Raw genomic sequence first — 17394 nt, 5'->3', positions numbered from 1 at the left:
ATGCACCTGACCAGGTTCATTCCCCCATGGTCCCCTAAGCACCGAAAGGAGTAATTCCTGTGTGCAAAGCCAGAAGTGAGACCTAAGCATCGCTAGGTGTGTTCCCCCCCTCAAAAAAAAAAAAAACTTAAAACAAAATTAAACAAAAATTTATAGCTTCAAAATTAAGAGAAGGAAAATGTGGGGAGAAGAGTGGAGCCTCTCAAGGTGAGTTGATGGCATGGCCCAGTGCTTGTGGGGAACACAAACAGGGGTGCGGGAGACAGGACCATGGTTTGCTGGGGAGGAGGTGAGCACAGGGTGCTGGGGGACAGGGGCCCACGAGGTTTGGGGGGTCAAACCTGAGGCACAGCAACATGCACTACAGCCATTGGCTCCCTCCTGCATCACCACTGATGACCTTTCCCCCTGCTTGGTCCTGCTTCTACCATGTGCCGTGGGACGCCAGTCCACATTACAGATGTCTGTAAGAGCTCTAGCAATTTTCCTTGATTCTAACTGGGCACTCATCAATTTGATATTTTGGACCACAGCTTCCTTTTGGGGGCTTCCCCACTGTTTGTCCTTCGCAGATGATGTCCTGAGGAGAACTCAGACAGGTTCTGCTGCCTTGAACACAACCCAGGACCCCTAGAGCGCAGGAGCCAACGGAGAGGGGCCCCGACCTCAGGGAGAGGCACCGCAACCACACCCTCACCTCACACCTAGCACCCCTTCCTCAGTACCAACACCCATCCCGCACACAGGGCACTCTCGCCCAGCGCTCACCCCTCGCTCCACAGCCCGGAACCTCCCAGCCCACACCCGCTGCCCTGCCTCCCCTACCCCTGCCCACACCCCGCACCCACTCCTGCCTCCCTTCCCTCACAGTTCCCGCCCCACACTTCGAACCCTCACTACCCGCACGCCACCCCTCGCACCCCCACTTCGCCATCCCTCTTCCCCCGACGGGCCACACGCCGCTCCCCCATGCCCAACGGCTCCTCACAAAGACCTTCAGGTACGCAAAAGAGCAGCTGGTCCCAGAAGGCATTCCACAGCCCACGAACGGGCCAGACAAACAGAAGCCCCGCGCGTTACCTGCCGCGGCGGCCGGCGGAGGCTGAGGAGCGCGCGAGCAGCACGCGGGAGCGCCCGGGCGCATGCGCCGTGCTTCAACGGCCGGCCTGCCTGCCGCGCGTGCCCGACCTTTGACCCTGGCGCCACTTTCCCGCCCAGAGCGCTGCAAGAAACTCCGGGAAGGCGCGGCCCCATGGCCCAGAGGCTGACTCTCACAGTGCTCACGGCAGCGAGCCCTGCTCTGAGGCATTTCCTGCCCGTTAGAGCCGTTGCCAGGCAGCTGGGCCATCCGCTAGCACGAGATTGTCTAGAAGTTCCTGATGTTACAGTAAATGTGCAAATAAAAAAAAAGGGGGTCTGCAGATTAAAACTACTCAGAACTTGAATATAGTTGCATTAGCTGTTATAATCTCCAGGTAGAAGATTTCCTCAGAGCCAATAAGAGAGAGGAAAGAGGAAACTGGTTTCAGGGTCAAAACTGGTGAAGATTCCCCTAATCTAGTAACCATTTTCCTTTCTGTATGCTTTGTATTTTTGTTTTTTTCCACCTGCCTAATGCACCTGTCCTCGTCATGAAATTTGCTTATGAATGATGAACATGGAGGGTTTCGTGCTCTTGCATGAGTCAGAAAAGGGACAGATACAGAATACTGCACTCATCTGTGGGACATTAAAAAAAATAGTATGAGACTAATATTCAAGGCCAGGAAAAATGGACCAGGAGGACTGGACAGTGGTTGGAAGATTGCAACAAATGTGTGTGTGTGTGGTGGTGGGCAGGGGATCAAAGGGCAGTTAGGAGTTAGGATAGAGAAGGGACCAGTATGACAAAAATAGTTAGAAATGATCACTCTGGACCAGAACTGAGTGTTAAAAGTTGGTAAAGGGATATATATGATAACTTCTCAGTATCTGTAATGTAAACCATAATACCGAAAATGGTAGAGAGGAGAGAGAGAGAGAGAGAGAGAGAGAGACAGACAGACAGACAGACAGACAGACAGACAGACAGACAGACAGAGAAGGAAAGTGTCTGACATGGGAGGGAGGAAGGGGGTGGATGGGACATTGGTGGTGGGAAGTATACACTGGTCAAGGCATGGGTGTTGGCACATTATAAGACTGAAACTTAATCATGAACAACTTTGTAACTGTATATCTGTATATCTCGCTGTGATTCAATAAAAATAAATAAAGCTTCTTCCTTAAAGCCTCACTTATATCTTGCACTTAAAGTTACATGAAGTAACTTAAAGTTACAGAGACAGGAGTAATACCTGAGCACCGCCAGGTGTGACCCAAAAGAAAAAGAATTTGTAAAGGGTTCTTAAAAGAACCCTTTTTAACAGAAGTTTTGAAATAGTATCTGAAAATATTAGATTTCTACAACAGTCTTCACACACTTTCCTCTAAGGAAACTTTATTGGACCATTTTCAGCGGATTATTTATAACAAGTAATACAAAATTAATTGTTTCGGTTCCATTTGGGGGGGCATGGTTTGGGATTAGGGGTGGAAACATTCAAAATATAGTGGTGGGAAGGTGCAATAGTGGTGGGATTGGTGTTTGAATATAAATGTAATGAATTATTGTGAACAACTTTATAAAAAACAAAAAAAATTAAAATTTAGACTTCTATTATTTTGTCTTTTGTTTCGTTTTTTGGCTTTTTGAGTCATATCCAACATGCTCAGGGTTACCTCTGTCTCTGTACTCAGAAATTACTCCAGGCATTGCTTGGGGGGAACATATGGGATGCTGGGGATTGAACCCAGGCCAGCCACACAGGGCCGTGCAAGGCAACCCTACCTTCTGTACCTATAGATTTCTATTACTTTGAAAGAGCTACTAGGACATTTTAATTTCTGACATTTATAAGATACTGTCTTTCATCTACATGAATCCATTACTGATTTTTTCAACAGCTATTGAGTAGTTTGAGGCAGGTGCTGTACTATGTTCTAGGTATAAAGTAGCAATTATGTCATGATTTCTGCCTTTATTAAGCTTACAATCTAGTAAGAAAGATGTAAGACAAATATTAGTACATAAATGCATATATAATTACAATTTTGTGTAAGTATTAAAAAAGAAAAGCACAGGATTTAATGAGAAAATCAAGAGAGGAAAAATTGAACTTAGGAAGGTGCCACAGGGGTAGCATCTCTGAGGGAGCAACATTTCACTTACCTTGGAGGGAGCTTTTTCCCTCTTGGAGAAGCCCATGTTCTCTCTTGAACACATATTCTTCTTTCTCCTCCCTACATCTCTCAATTTCTTTCGATAAAAACTATTTTGTGTCACTGAAAAAATAAATAAGTTAGCTCAGAGGAGTGAATAGAAATTTTTAGGTGAGTGTGGGGAAAATATTCTGGGCAGAGAGACTAATGCTGGCAGAGACCCTGACATGAGGAAGAGCAGGCCTTAGGGGATGGCTCCGGGGTGGGTGCCTGGAGGTGTCTCTGGCCATTACAGTGGCATGGATCTCCCTCTCCTCTGAAAAGGAATATCTTGGAATCTTGGAGACCCGAGCATGCCCAGTGTGCCCAGTGTTCTGGCCCTCCCTCTGCTTGTTGCAGCTGTTGGTTGCTGGAGACAGCAGTGAAGGGAGACTTCTCATACCTTTGATAAAGCAGGAAGGGAGCTGGGGCCAGATATTAATATTTGACTACAATAATTATTTTTATGAGGAGGCATCTTCCAAGCAGTGTTCAGGAGTTCTGGGTCTCTTCCAGTGATTCTTGGCCAACGAGGCAGGAAGATACTCTCAAGGGTCAAGATGCCAGGGTGCCTGGATCCTGCAGAGCTGAGGATTACTAGCACTACCCCAGCAGTGAGTAGCGGCCATCAGGATTACACTGACAATGCTTAGCGATTGAACCATCCTGGATTGGCCTGCAGCATGCAAGGAATATATCTTTACCCTTGTTCAATCTTTCTAATTACCACACTTATTTAGGTAAGGCATTCTTTGCTTGGTTGAGCCAGAGAGAGTATAGCAGATTAGGTAATTCTTGCCTTGTATACCTAAGCACCAGATCAGAAGTAGCCTTGGCACCTCCAGCTGTGGCTAAAAAATTGATTAAAAACTCACTGTCACTGTCATCCCGTTGCTCATCGATTTGCTTGAGCGGGCACCAGTAACGTCTTATTGTGAGACTTGTTGTTACTGTTTTTGGCATATCGAATATGCCATGAGTAGCTTGCCAGGCTCTGCTGTGTGGGTGAGATACTCTCGGTAGCTTGCTGGGCTCTCTGAGAGGGGCGGAGGAATCGAACCCAGGTCGTCCGCTTGCAAGGTGAATGCCCTACCCACTGCACTATCTCTCCAGCCCGATTTAAAACTAAAGAACAATTATTTCTAGCTATAATTACCAATTATTATTATAATTACCCGGCGCCACGTAATCCCATTAACAGCCAACATCCAGAGACTATAAAACCAAGCTCCTGGAAGAGAGTGATGCAGAGTCTCTTGCCCCTGAACCTGGCTGTTTTCACCAGGATCCCTCGGAGGGGGCAGATTGAGTTTCCCTACCCGCCCTTAGCAGAGCTCTGGCAGTTGAAGACCTCCAGAACCCAGCCACACCCATGCTCAAGGCCCCTCTCCACACGTTCGGACAAGCCTCACGCATGAAGGAACTGGCAGAGGAACCCAGGTGTGCAGAACCTGCGGCCGAGATCTTCAAGGCTGCACAGATAGGGACTGGGCCTCTTCCACCCAGATTCCCCATTTTCACACCCAGAAACTGCCCCCAGCGCCATGTGATCCCATCAATGGCCAATATCCAGAGACTATAGAACCATGCTCCCAGAAGACATCTGATAGCCTAGTTTTCCCTCTTGGAGAACCTGGCAAGCTACCAAGAGTTTACTTCCCACACAGGGGAGAGGCTTGCAAGCTCCCCGTGGTGTATTCATATGCCAAATACAGTAACAAAGATGGGTCTCATTCCCCTGACCCTGAAGAGCCTTTAATGTGGCACCATTGGGAAGGATGAGTAAAGAAAGGCTGCTAAAATCTCAGGGCTAGGATGAATGGAGACGTTACTGGGCCCGCTCAAGCAAATTGATTATCAATGGGATGACAGTGATACAGTTATAATTACAAAATAAAAATGTGAATATCATCAGATGTAGAGAAACAATACTTTTTATGTATTTATTTTTTAAGGTTTTGGACCACACCCAGTGATACTCAGGGCTTATTCCTGGCAGGCTCAGGGGCCCATATGGGGTGCCATGGATTGAACACTAGTCAGCTGTGTGCAAGGCAAATATCCTACCCACTGTACTATCACTCCAGCCCCAAAACAGTACATTTAAAAAATTATCTGTTAATTTTTATTTTATTTCTAACAAATGTTTCTCCTGTCCACAATTTTTGTTTGTTTTTGTTTGGGGCCCACCCTTTGCAATGCCTTGGTCTTACTCCTGGCTGTGCTCAGGGGTCACTCCTTGTGGACTCAGGAGACCAGATGTGATTAGGGATGAAACTTGGATTGGACACATGAAGGGCAAGCACCCTACTTGCTGTACTATCTCTCTGGCACCCCCCTACCTTACACACACACACACACACACACACACACACACACACACACACTTTTTTTGGGGTCACACCCCATGCTCAGGGGTTACTCCTGATTCTGCACTCATCACTACTAGCAGTGCTAGGGGGACCATATGGGATGTGGGGGATTGAACTCAGATGCAAGACAAACACCCTACACACTGTACTATTGCTCTGCCCCCAATCCTGCCCACACACACTTTTTCAAGTCCTGTAAGAACAAAAATCTTGGAGGAAGGGAAAGCATTGCCTAGTTTTTGTTTTTGGACCACATCTAGCTATGTTCAGGGGCCACTTCCAGCACAGGTGCTCTGAGTTGTTCCTGTCAGTGTAGGGGATCTAATTCAGGCCGCTCACATGCTGAGCAAGTACTCCACTCTGTTGAATATCTGCCTGATCCTTGAAATCATGGGTTCTTAGCTTTTGCCTATCTTCTGAAGCCTTTGAACACAAAAGAAGTTTGTTTGTTTTTGGATCACACCAGGCTGTGCTAAGGAATTATTACTACAGTTCTGGGGATTGAATCAGGGTTGCTCACATTTAAGACAAGAGCTCTAACCCCTTTCCAGTTCCTCAGAATAATTTTTGGATGCATAAACTAACATACATAGGATTATAAAGGAAGGCAATTAGATTGACATAGTTATTCAAATGCTTTGAAAGGTAATTTATGCTAGAGCAATATAATTTCTTTACAAAAGCATTAAAAATAACTTGTAGTGATGAATATTCTAACAGAAAAAATTTGTAGTTTTCTGGACCAGAGTGATAGCACAGCAGGGAGGGCATTCGTCTTGCACGCAGCTGACCTGGGTTTGATTCCTGGCAACCCATATGGTTTCCCAAGCACCACAAAGACTGATCCCTGAGTACAGAGCCAGGAGTAACCTGAGCATTGCTGGGTGTGACCCCAAACTGAAAAAATAAATCCACCTTGTAGTTTAATATGAATATGTCTGTTTTTTAAGTGGTAAAGCTAGAGGTAATATTACTGTGGTAACATTAAAAATGTCGGTTTGAATTTAGTATTGAAAAAACTGCTTTCAGTTACAGGTCAATGAAAATAAAGTTGTCATTTTCCCATAAAATTCACAAATTCTCTGAATTCTAGCCATAAATTCTTCAGGAATCTGTGAGTCCCAGATAAAGCAAATCTTTTTATTATTATTTCCTTCGCTTTCTGAGACATACCCAGGAGTCACCCTTGGAGGGCTCTGGTGACCATATGGAGGGCTGGGGATCAAACCTGGGTAAGCTGCATGCAAGGCAAACACCCACTGTACTATCGCTCTGGCCCAGTAAAATTATTTTTAAGTTCAGTTTAATGTATACTACCCATGTCATATGCACATTCTTCACATTCTAGACAGAAACTTAAATGTAAAACCCAATATTCATGGGCTGGTGATGTGACTCCGGGAGTGGAGCATGTGTCTTACCTAAGTCCTGGTCACTACCTACATGCCATTGCCCTCCCACCCCCCCGCCCCCAAATAAATAAAATTAAAGTTCCCACTGACTCTTTAGAATCCATCTATTAACCTAGAACAGTTGTAAAACAGACCCGAATACGACTTAAAATGTGAGTAATGAAACTTGTATTAATTATTATTTGGGGGACCTTCCAAGCAGTGCTCAGGATGCCACTGGTGTTTCTCAGTCAGCTTAGCTGGTTACTCAGTCAAGGGCCTAAGGATGTCATGCTTTACAGACACGGTGGTGCCAGGGATACGTGGGTCATACTGGCAATGCTGGGGCCCTCTAGGACCATGCTCTGGGCCTCCAGTGCTGGTTTAGCTATGCGGGAACCATGTACTGACATAAATGAAACCAGTCGGGTGCGTGCCTAGCATGTGTCTTCATCACTATGCTATCTCCTACCCAGTGAAATCTTTGAAAATAAATACAGTTGTTTACTTGGTTTGGGAGTCACAGTCAGTGGTACTCAGGGCTTACTCTTGGCTCTGTGCTCAGTTATTAAGCCTGGCAGAGCTTGGGGAACCCTATGTTAGCTTTGTGCAAGGCAAGTGCCTTATCCACTGTACATTTCTCTGTCTCCTTGGCTGTTTTTATTGCTTTGTTTTGTTTTGGGGCCACACCCAGCAATGGCTTACTGCTATTTCTGTGCTCAGGGTACCCTATGGGGTGTCAGAGATCCAACCCCGGTTAGCTGCATGAAGGCAAGTGCCTTACCTGCTGTACTATCATTCTGGCCCCATTTGTTGTTAAGGATGACTTAATTATTTGTCATATAAAGGTCCAGATCACATAGTTAATAATTTGATAAAAATAATTGGGGGAGGGGGTAAAGAGATAGTATAGCAGATAAAGTGCTTGTTGACCTAGGTTCGATCCCTGGCAACTCATATGGCCCCCCAGGCACCACCAGGAATAATCCCTAAGCACAGAGCCAGGAGTAAGTTCTAAGCACTGCCAGATATGGATCAAAAACAAAAGAATTGGTGTATTAATTGTCAAACATTAAACTAATTATTTCAAAATGCTTGAAAATGGGTTGACCTTATACATGTATCCATGTTGACATCATTGGTTTAACATTTATTTTTCTTTTTGGGTCACACCTGGTGATTCTCAGGGGTTATTCCTGGCTTTGCACTCAGGAATTACTCCTGGTGGTGCTCGGGGGACCATATGGGATGCTGGGAATCAAACCCTGGTCGGCCGCGTGCAAGGCAAACGCCCTACCTGCTGTGCTATTGCTCCAGCCCCAACATTTTTTTTTTTAAAGAAAAATAATGAATTTATTTATTTACAAAGATAAACTCTGAGATCTGGATATTTATAAGCAAATAGTTTTTCCATTAAAGTCATCAAGTCATCATCATTATTTAGCTTTTATGCTCATGATAGATTGTAGTAGTGATTGAAGAATAAGAAAAGAATGGTAGGAGGCCATGGCACAATAAAAGATTTATTAAGCCATCAAATTACAAAATAATATCAGGTGACTTTAAAAGACAGAAGGTAAAATTTTACAGTGACAGATTCTCTTGGGCTTATCATTTATCATGTAGTTATGTCTACTGCACATTATTAGTTCACTTCAACTACTGTCCCCCAAGATTTACAAAGTTAAAAAAGTACAAAAATCAAACACTGTTTTGTAGTTCAGTAAGGAGATATGGCTCACTTATTTCTAATGATTCCAGCAGATAAAATGAAGCTGCGGAGTTTTGTTTTCCATGACTTGCTACAAATGAAGAGATGTTCTAGATTTCCGGGTAACAGGGATAGCTAGCAATCCCACAATGATTTCCACTATTTCTTGCCATCCGAATATATCCTTGTTCACCAAAGTGGAGGCCCCAGCTTTAGAAAAAGAAATAACACACACACAGAGAAAAAAAATGATTACAATCAAATCATATAATCATTTATTTCTTGGATTGCTTTTCTCCTAAACGGATTACATATGAAACACTATAAAATGAAATTAGAACCAAAAATTACAAAAATTTCCCCAGGCCTTTTAGATAATTTTCAAAGACTAGGTTAGGAGACTTTAGTGCTATATTGATGAATAGAGGTAATATTCATTAATAATCAATCTGTTAACCTTCGTGACCTGGAGGCCCGCATCTTTTTTCTTTTCGAACTGAGGTATCAGAGTTCATAGTAGTACTGAAGCCATTGATTTGGAGTGGCAGGATCGTTCCATAGTCCTTCCACCAGGGAGTCAGGCTCTGCCGCCACTATGCCACAGGCCTTCTTCCTCCTCAGCCCCCCCATTCTATTTTTCTGTTGTGTTTTGGTTTTTGAGCCTCACCTGGCAGTGCTCATGCTTATTCCTGATTCTGTGCTCAGGTGATCATATGGAGACACATGTGGTGCTAGGAATAGAATCAGGTCAACATCCTCCCCACGATACTATCATTCCAGCAGGCCTCTGCTCTATTGACCGTGACTCAGGGCTTTCCTCATTCTAAACCCTCTGTGTTTCTTTATACCGAAGGTGAGTGAGATAGAGGCTCATCTATTTTGAACAATTTGTCTTAGTTCACCAGATAGTGCTTAAAGATGTCCTATTGTTTTCTTCGCTTTCTGAGTGTGTCTGTGTTTAAGATTCTAATGTAAGCCCAGTCAAGTTTATGTGTCTAAAGTTCTAAGGTAAATCCCTTTACCTTCAACCCCAGGCTAAGTTATCCTATGTGCAGGAAAATGGGACCTCCACAACTCATTAATCTGCATTTTATATTTAATTTCTCCCTTTCTTTTTCTAAAGATAACCTTGACCCATCTTTTGGCAATTCCTTGGATTGTGCTGTTATTCTAGCCAAATGTGTTGACTGACTTAAAGTTTTCTAGATATCAATTGTATTTTAGCTTAGCTAGTTTTCTAAATTTATGGATCTGTGATAATTAGTAACATAAACTTTCCAGAATTTTATTTTAGAATCTTATCAGGTGGTATAACCTCACAATCTCTACTGCCTAATATTCAGGGATATGTCCCTGAGAATTTGTGTCTTATCATTTATCACCTAGATATTCTAATTTTATTTCTGGATTTAGCAAAAATATAATCAGAAATTTTACATTATTTTGGCTCTATGATTTTTGTTTTGTTTTGGGGGCCACATACTGTGGTGCTCAGGAAATACCCCAGGCTCTGCACTTAGGGATCATTCTTGGAGGGGCTCAGTGAACCTTATGGGGTACCTGGGAATGAACGTGGGTCAATCACATGTAAGGTAAGTCCCTTACCTACTGTACTAACTCTCTGGCTCCTCTACAAAATATTTTTACTCAATTATTCTTTGGTACTAAGTTATTGATCTCATTGTTAGATATTATCAAAGCAATCTTATCTTTATGGTTCTAATATTATTAAAGACATGATTTCTTACATTAGATGTATCTTACTTATAGAAATTCCAAGGAGGAATGATTATAGCAAAATAACAATTATTTATTGGACATTTAGTTATTATGTACAGACAATACATGTGAGGTGTTTCACATGCATTATTATGTTTAATCCTTATAATACTCTTGAGACTTTTATTCCCATTTTAAAAATGAGGAAACTGGAAGTTAAAGATATCGAATTACTGACTTAAATTCACATAGGCCATAAAAGGAGTAAGATTCTACAAAGGCCTACCTGTCACCACAGTTAACGCTTTTATTCAGTATACTTGAATCTATTGTCTAAGGAAATGAAATACCACGTTCAGAAAGGGAAACAAGTCCAGGGACAGAGACCACTTTATGTACAAGCCTTACAGATTAAGTACAAATGACAGAAGAAATATATCAAGAACAGAGGATGATTCCATATTCTTTTACATTAGGTTAGCATAGTAGCATTGTAGATGACATAATTTAGCTTTTTCAGAGATCAATAAGAACCAGTTAAGTAATTTAAGATAATTTTGCCTGAGTTTACCTCCCTGGAGTCTAGAATCTCTCTTCATGTACAAACTCTCTTTGCTAGCATTTACACAGCAATCGCTGCTGTCTTTTCTAATTTGTTTCCTTTTTAAGTACACCTCTCTCTAACAGACACTTTGTACCATAACCTTTATTTTAAAAAAAAAGCAAGAAATACCTTTAATTCATTTACTTTCTCTGCGGAAATTATCTTTATCAGCTCTCATTGTCTTATTAGTATTACTTTTTAATTTGGCAGGAGCCATAGCACAGCGGGTAGGGCGTTTGCCTTGCACGAGGCCAATCCGGGTTTGATTCCTCCCTCCCTCTCAGAGAGCCCAGAAAGCTACCGGAGTATCCCACCTGCACAGCAGAGCCTGGTAAGCTACCCGTAGCGTATTCAATATGCCAAAAACAGTAACAACAAGTCTCACAATGGAGATGTTACTGGTGCCCACTCGAGCAAATTGATGAACAACAGGACGACAGTGCTACAGTGCTACAGGTTTTATGTAAGCAGAGACCTTAATTATGGTAAATTCAAAATAAAAATACCTATAAAAATAGCTTGAAAATGTAACCCTCATTCTCATCACCAAATCACCCTCATTGTACTCCCACATTGATGGGGAGGGTCCCTCCCAAATTCCTAAGAGTAAAATATACTAGGTCAGAGATCAGTGAAATTGACAGGATTAAATCATCTTTTACATCTAGAAATTGTATCTGGTGAACCCTGCAATTTGCATATTCCCTTCTTTATAATTATGATGGAGAAATGTTGACACACCTGCATAAAGATACTACATTACGACGTTCATGGAACATATGTGTGATGGGAAGAATCTTATTCTGGAAAAACAAGTGCCCATCAACAGAAGAAAGGAAAAATTAACTAGAATGAAGTGCCCCCAGGAAATATTATGCAGCAAGTGAAAAGGGAGGCTGGACAAATTAATTGTATGCAGATGAGAGAAAGAGGTGGAGGAGGAGCAATAAGTTAAAAGACACTAAAAAGTTGTATGACCAATTCCAAACTTGTAGGCTCTAAATATATCTTAATAGGATTTCAATACAAATAAAAACGTTTTATTTTCTATTTATTATTATTATTTTTTTGGGTCACACCTGGTGATGCACAGGGGTTACTCCTGGCTCTGCACTCAGGAATTACCCCTGGTGGTACTCAGGGGACCATATGGAATGGTGGGAATCAAATCCACTGTGCTATTGCTCCAGCCACTCAAAAAAACCTTTTTTTAAAAAAAATTTTTTATTGAATCACTGTGAGATAGTTACAAGTTTTCATGTTTGTTTTACAATCTCACAATGATCAAACACCCATCCCTCCACCAGTGCACATTTCCCACCACCAATATCCCTGGAATACCCCCCCTTTCTCACTCTCCCCCTGCCTCCATGGCAGACAATATTCCCCATACTCTCTCTCTACTTTTGGGCATTATGGTTTGCAGCACAGACACTGAGAGGTCATCATGTTTTGTCCACTATCTACTTTCGGCATGCATCTCCCATCCAAACTGGTTCCTCCAGCCATCATTTTCTTAATGATCCCTTCTCTATTCCATCTGCCTTCTCCCCTCTACTCATGAAGCAGTCTTCCAGCTATGGGGCAATCCTCCTGGCCCTAGTATCTACTGTCCTTGGGTGTCAGTCTCATGTATATTCCACAAATGAGTGTAGTCCTTCTATGTCTGTCCTCTCTTTCTGACTCATTCGACTTAGCATGATACTCTCCATGTTTTTCCATTTATAAGCAAATTTCATGATTTCATCTCTCCTAACAGCTGCATAGTATTCCATTGTGTAGATGTACCAAAGTTTCTTTAACCAGTTTTCTGTTCTAGGACACTTGGGTTGTTTCCAGATTTTGGCTATTGTGAGCAGTGCTGCAATAAAACATATAGGTACAGATGTCATTTCTACTGTGCTTTTTTTGCACCCTCGGGATAAATTCCCAGAAGTGGTATTGCAGGGTCCTATGGAAGCTCAATTTCTAGTTTTTGAAGGACTGTCCATATTGTTTTCTAGAAAGGCTGGACCAGTTTGCATTCCCACCAACAGTGAAAGAGCATCCCTTTTTCCCCACATCCACGCCAGCACTGCTTGCTTTTGTTCTTTTGAATGTGTGCCAGTCTCTGTGGTGTGAGATGATATCTCATTGTTGTTTTGATTTGCATCTCCCTGATGACTAGCAATGTGGAGCATTTTTTCATGTGCCTTTTGGTCATCTGTAGAACTTTCTTTCTTTCTTTCTTTCTTTCTTTCTTTCTTTCTTTCTTTCTTTCTTTCTTTCTTTCTTTCTTTCTTTCTTTCTTTCTTTCTTTCTATTTCTTTCTTTCTTTCTTTCTCTCTTTCTTTCTCTCTCTCTTTCTTTATTTCTTTCTTTATTTCTTTTTTCCTTTCTTGGGGGAGGCACACCTGGTGGTGCCTAAATCTAACTCCTGGCTCTATGCTCAGGGATTACACCTGGTGGTGCTTGGGGGACTATGTGGGATGCCAGGGACCAAACCCAGATAGACTGCATGCAAAGCAAACACCCTCCCCGCTGTACTATTGCTCCAGCTGCATCTGTGACAACATTGTTCTGATTCATTTTGCTATGTTGGCTTTAGCATTATTTCTTAATTTTTTTATATCTTAATTTTCTATCAAAGCTCATCTGTTCCATAAATTTAATATATTGCTATTATGTGGGTGAAAATTAGTTCACAATTTCTAAAAATAACCTTTCTGCTAAATAACCTCTCTGTCATCGTAACCTCTCTGCTAAATAACCTGTTAAACAACTGACCTCCACGTCCAACTTCCAACTTGACAACTTCTTGAAAAATCCGTATCTCACAGGGTATGGTCAACCTGTACCTGCGGGGTGAGTGCATCAGCAGCCTGATGGTGCCTTCAGGCTTCCTGACACCCCAGAATTACTGCTGTGCCTTTGGCTGGACCCCAACAACTTGGGACTAAGTTTACCAAGAAATTAAATGCCAAAAGTTAGGTATGTGGGAGCCATGCCCACAAACCACCTCAGGCTCAGCTATACAAGCTCATTTATTGGCCGTATTTCAGAGACCCACAGATAAATCTTGAAAGAGCTCAAAACCACAGTTAATCTCATACCCACGCATGGCTGAACAGACTGGGGTAAATCAGAGGGGGGCAGGCCTACCCAAGCAGAGCCCCTGGTAGCTACTTGCTTCCACAATCCAAAATTGCCGCCATACCCCCAGCCTGACTCCACCGTCTCAGGATGGACCTCACCAAGATAAAATCTGCTGAAAATTCGGGTATGAAGGTTTTGTGACTGAAATCTCCAGGCTTTCACGGAGTTGGGGTAGCTACCTGCCCCCACTTCCCAATACACATGGAAGCACTGACAGTCACCCCCATGAACCAACTCCAGAACCACCCTGTAAACTATTACTGGCCTTGCTTCAGAGACCATAAATAAATCTCAAAGGAGATCAAAAGTCAGAGACACAGCAGTGAGTCCTGGAATACACCACAGTGCTGGAGATCTCTCCAGGCCCCATACCAAGCCAATTTCACCAGGGGACCCCAGATGGGGCAGGTGTAGTCCCCCCACCTACTCCAGATGGAATCCCAGCCACCAAGAGCTTCCACAAGCAAGGCCCAGGTATGCAGGTTCCAGGACTAAATCTCCATGCCGCATGGCGGCAGAGGCATGGACCTGGCCCTCTCTGGTTCCTCACCTGCTCGTCAGCCTGGCTGTCATCCCCACAATGTACCTTCGGGCATCATCTTAGTGCACCAATAGCCCTGGTCCAGAGATGCCCAATTGAATCCCAAAATGGGTTAGTGCTCCACAGAAATGTCTCTGGAATTGAACCATCGACAGTCTAGGATTCCAGAAGCATGCGTCTGTGACACCCATGATATTCAAAATGAGCAACGGACAACAAATGATCTAGCATCTGTCCCTGGCAGGCAGGCTTGAATGGTGGTGGGAAAGTTCGAGCAAAACATAATGCCCAAAAGTAGAGAGAGAGTATTGGGGAAATTGCCTGCCCTGGAGGCAGGGTGAGGACTAGGATGCATGGGGGGGTGGATACTGGGGACACTGGTGGTGGAAAATGTGCACTGGTGGAGGATGGATGTTCAATCATTGTACAGCTGAACCTCGAACATGGAGTCTTTGTAGCTGTATCTCATGGTGATTCAATAAAAAAAAAAAAGTAATATGGAGTTCATGCCCAATTTAATCAGCTTAATCAATGGCTGAATAAATAGCAGCACTCCTACATTTAAAGAAAAAGAAAAAAGAAAAATCCAAATCTTATCCCCAACCTACCCTACTACATCCCAACTCTTCTCCATCATTCTCTCTTGCTCCCTCTCTCTCCCTCCCTCTCTTTCTCTCTTCCTCATTTGCCCCCTCTCTCCTCAGCAACTCTTAAATCATATTTCCTCTCTTTCCAGCTCTTTTTCTGTCACATTCCTGAAAAGGATTTTAAAATAAATTCAAGGGGGATATTATTTCCTTTTTTGAATAACAACATCACAATCATCAGATCATCAAAGCCTCATGTCAACTTGGCATTTTGGTCATATATTTTTTAAAATATATTTTTATTCCCTTTTTTTTTTTTGCGTTTTGGGTCACACCTGGCGATGCACAGGGGTTACTCCTGGCTCTGCACTCAGGAATAACTCCTGGCAGTGCTCAGGGGACCATATGGGATGCTGGGAATCGAATCCGGGTTGATGGCGTGCAAGGCAAATGCCCTACCTGCTGTGCTATTACTCCAGCCCCCTTTATTCTCATTTTTTGGTTTCTGCTTTTGGTCACACCTAGCAGTGCTTCATGTTTAGTCCTGCCTCTGTGGTTACTCCTGGCATCTCTTTCTTATTCTTAATGGTCCTGCTCTGAATTTAGCTCCATCCTCAACTTTCATGATACTTTCATCCCCCAGGAAAGTATCCTCTTAAATGTAGATCATGTAGGGGCTGGAGAGCTAGTACAGCAGGATGAACATTTGCTTTGCACATTTTGGAGTTCTAGAGTAGGACCCATAAGATATTGAATTCCTTGAACATGCTAACATACATGTGAGAGAATATAACCATGTAATTAAGTCTGAAAGGCAGGGTAGAGGGCAAAGTGAGAGCCAGAGATTTGAAAGTTTCAACATAGGAGTTATAGCAACAATGAAATCATGATACCAAAACAAAATGTAGAATAAGAAGAGTAATGGGCTGGGGGAGTAGGTAAGACAGCTGAAGGGTCAGAGGCCTTGCATGAGCAGGCCCCAAGTTCAATCCCTGGCACCCTCATGATCCTCTGAACACTACCAGGGGCCCTAGAGGCGCCTGGGCATATCCAAAAACACCCATCATTAGGTCCTACCACTGAACTGTCAGGTCTAGTTGGTAGAAGAGCACCTGAAGTGACCCTTGGACCTCCTAAACATCCCCAACCCCTGCAGAAAATGACGAGTAATCAGGGCTGGAGTGATACATCAGAGGGTACTTGCCTTGTACACAGGTGACTGGGTTTGATCCCTGACATACCCACATGGTCCCCCAAGCCCTGCCAGGTGTGATCCCTGAGCACAGAGTCCAGGAATAAGCTCCGAGCACCACCAGGGCTGGCTCAAAAAACAAACAAAGAAATACACACACACACAAAGAAGAATAACAGATAGATGGGAGAGTCCTGAAGGAAAAAACAACAACATATAGGGACAAAGCAGAGAAATAAGAGAGACCGAGAAGGAATTAGCAGTGTAGGGCTCTGCAGATAAATCATGAAAAGCAAGTGCTGATGGCAGAATGGGAAGTAGCAAAATGGGACACTGGGTAATTTGGAATAATCCTTCTGAGAAGTTATCAGTGCTTATAATCATCAAGTTCATCATCATCGTCACAAGAAAGCATTTGCTATGAATTTTTTAAATCTTAATAAAATGTACATTAGAGTATAAAAATATTACCTGTTTTTCACAAGCCAGTAATCTTTCCCATCCAGGTTGCCATAGCCGACCACGAGTACACCATGATTCACTTTCTTAGTGCAGGACGCATCAAAGTAGACACCTGTGAGCCAGCACAGGGCAGAGAAAAGTAGTGAATGGCATGGGGTCATGAAAGACTTGGAAATGTCGTTACTTTCATCAGACTGTTTATAATACTGTACTGCAGGTTTAAAATGTCTCATATATAAGTTATGCAGGGATCAAAGATTTGCTATCAGTGTTATCTTTGTCCTTTTTTTTTGCCATATGTGGCATTGAACCCTAGTTTTCTGACAAATCTTTGACAAACCATTGCCTTTTTCTTTTTGACTTATAGAGTGCCAGTTACTATATTTCTTTGATATATTCCC

The 17394-nt window shown here is 43.0% G+C and overlaps 1 protein-coding gene across 1 annotated transcript in view; it reads right to left on the bottom strand.

The window, feature by feature from the left end:
- Positions 1 to 8551: 8551 nt before the first annotated feature.
- CTSS (cathepsin S) overlaps positions 8552 to 17394 on the bottom strand; it is a 34232-nt gene continuing 25389 nt past the window's right edge. The window contains exons 7-8 of the mRNA XM_055132417.1: positions 17003 to 17105; positions 8552 to 8963 (exon numbers count right to left, since the gene is read on the bottom strand). Coding sequence (XP_054988392.1) covers positions 8864 to 8963; positions 17003 to 17105 — 203 coding nt within the window. The 3' untranslated portion in view covers positions 8552 to 8863. The remainder of the gene's footprint in view (positions 8964 to 17002; positions 17106 to 17394) is intronic.

The sequence above is a fragment of the Sorex araneus genome, chromosome 3 (assembly GCF_027595985.1).
Source record: "Sorex araneus isolate mSorAra2 chromosome 3, mSorAra2.pri, whole genome shotgun sequence".
Classification (NCBI taxonomy): Eukaryota; Metazoa; Chordata; class Mammalia; order Eulipotyphla; family Soricidae; genus Sorex; species Sorex araneus.
Note: the sequence above shows the minus strand (reverse complement) of the source record. Positions and strands in the feature narration are given on the sequence as shown.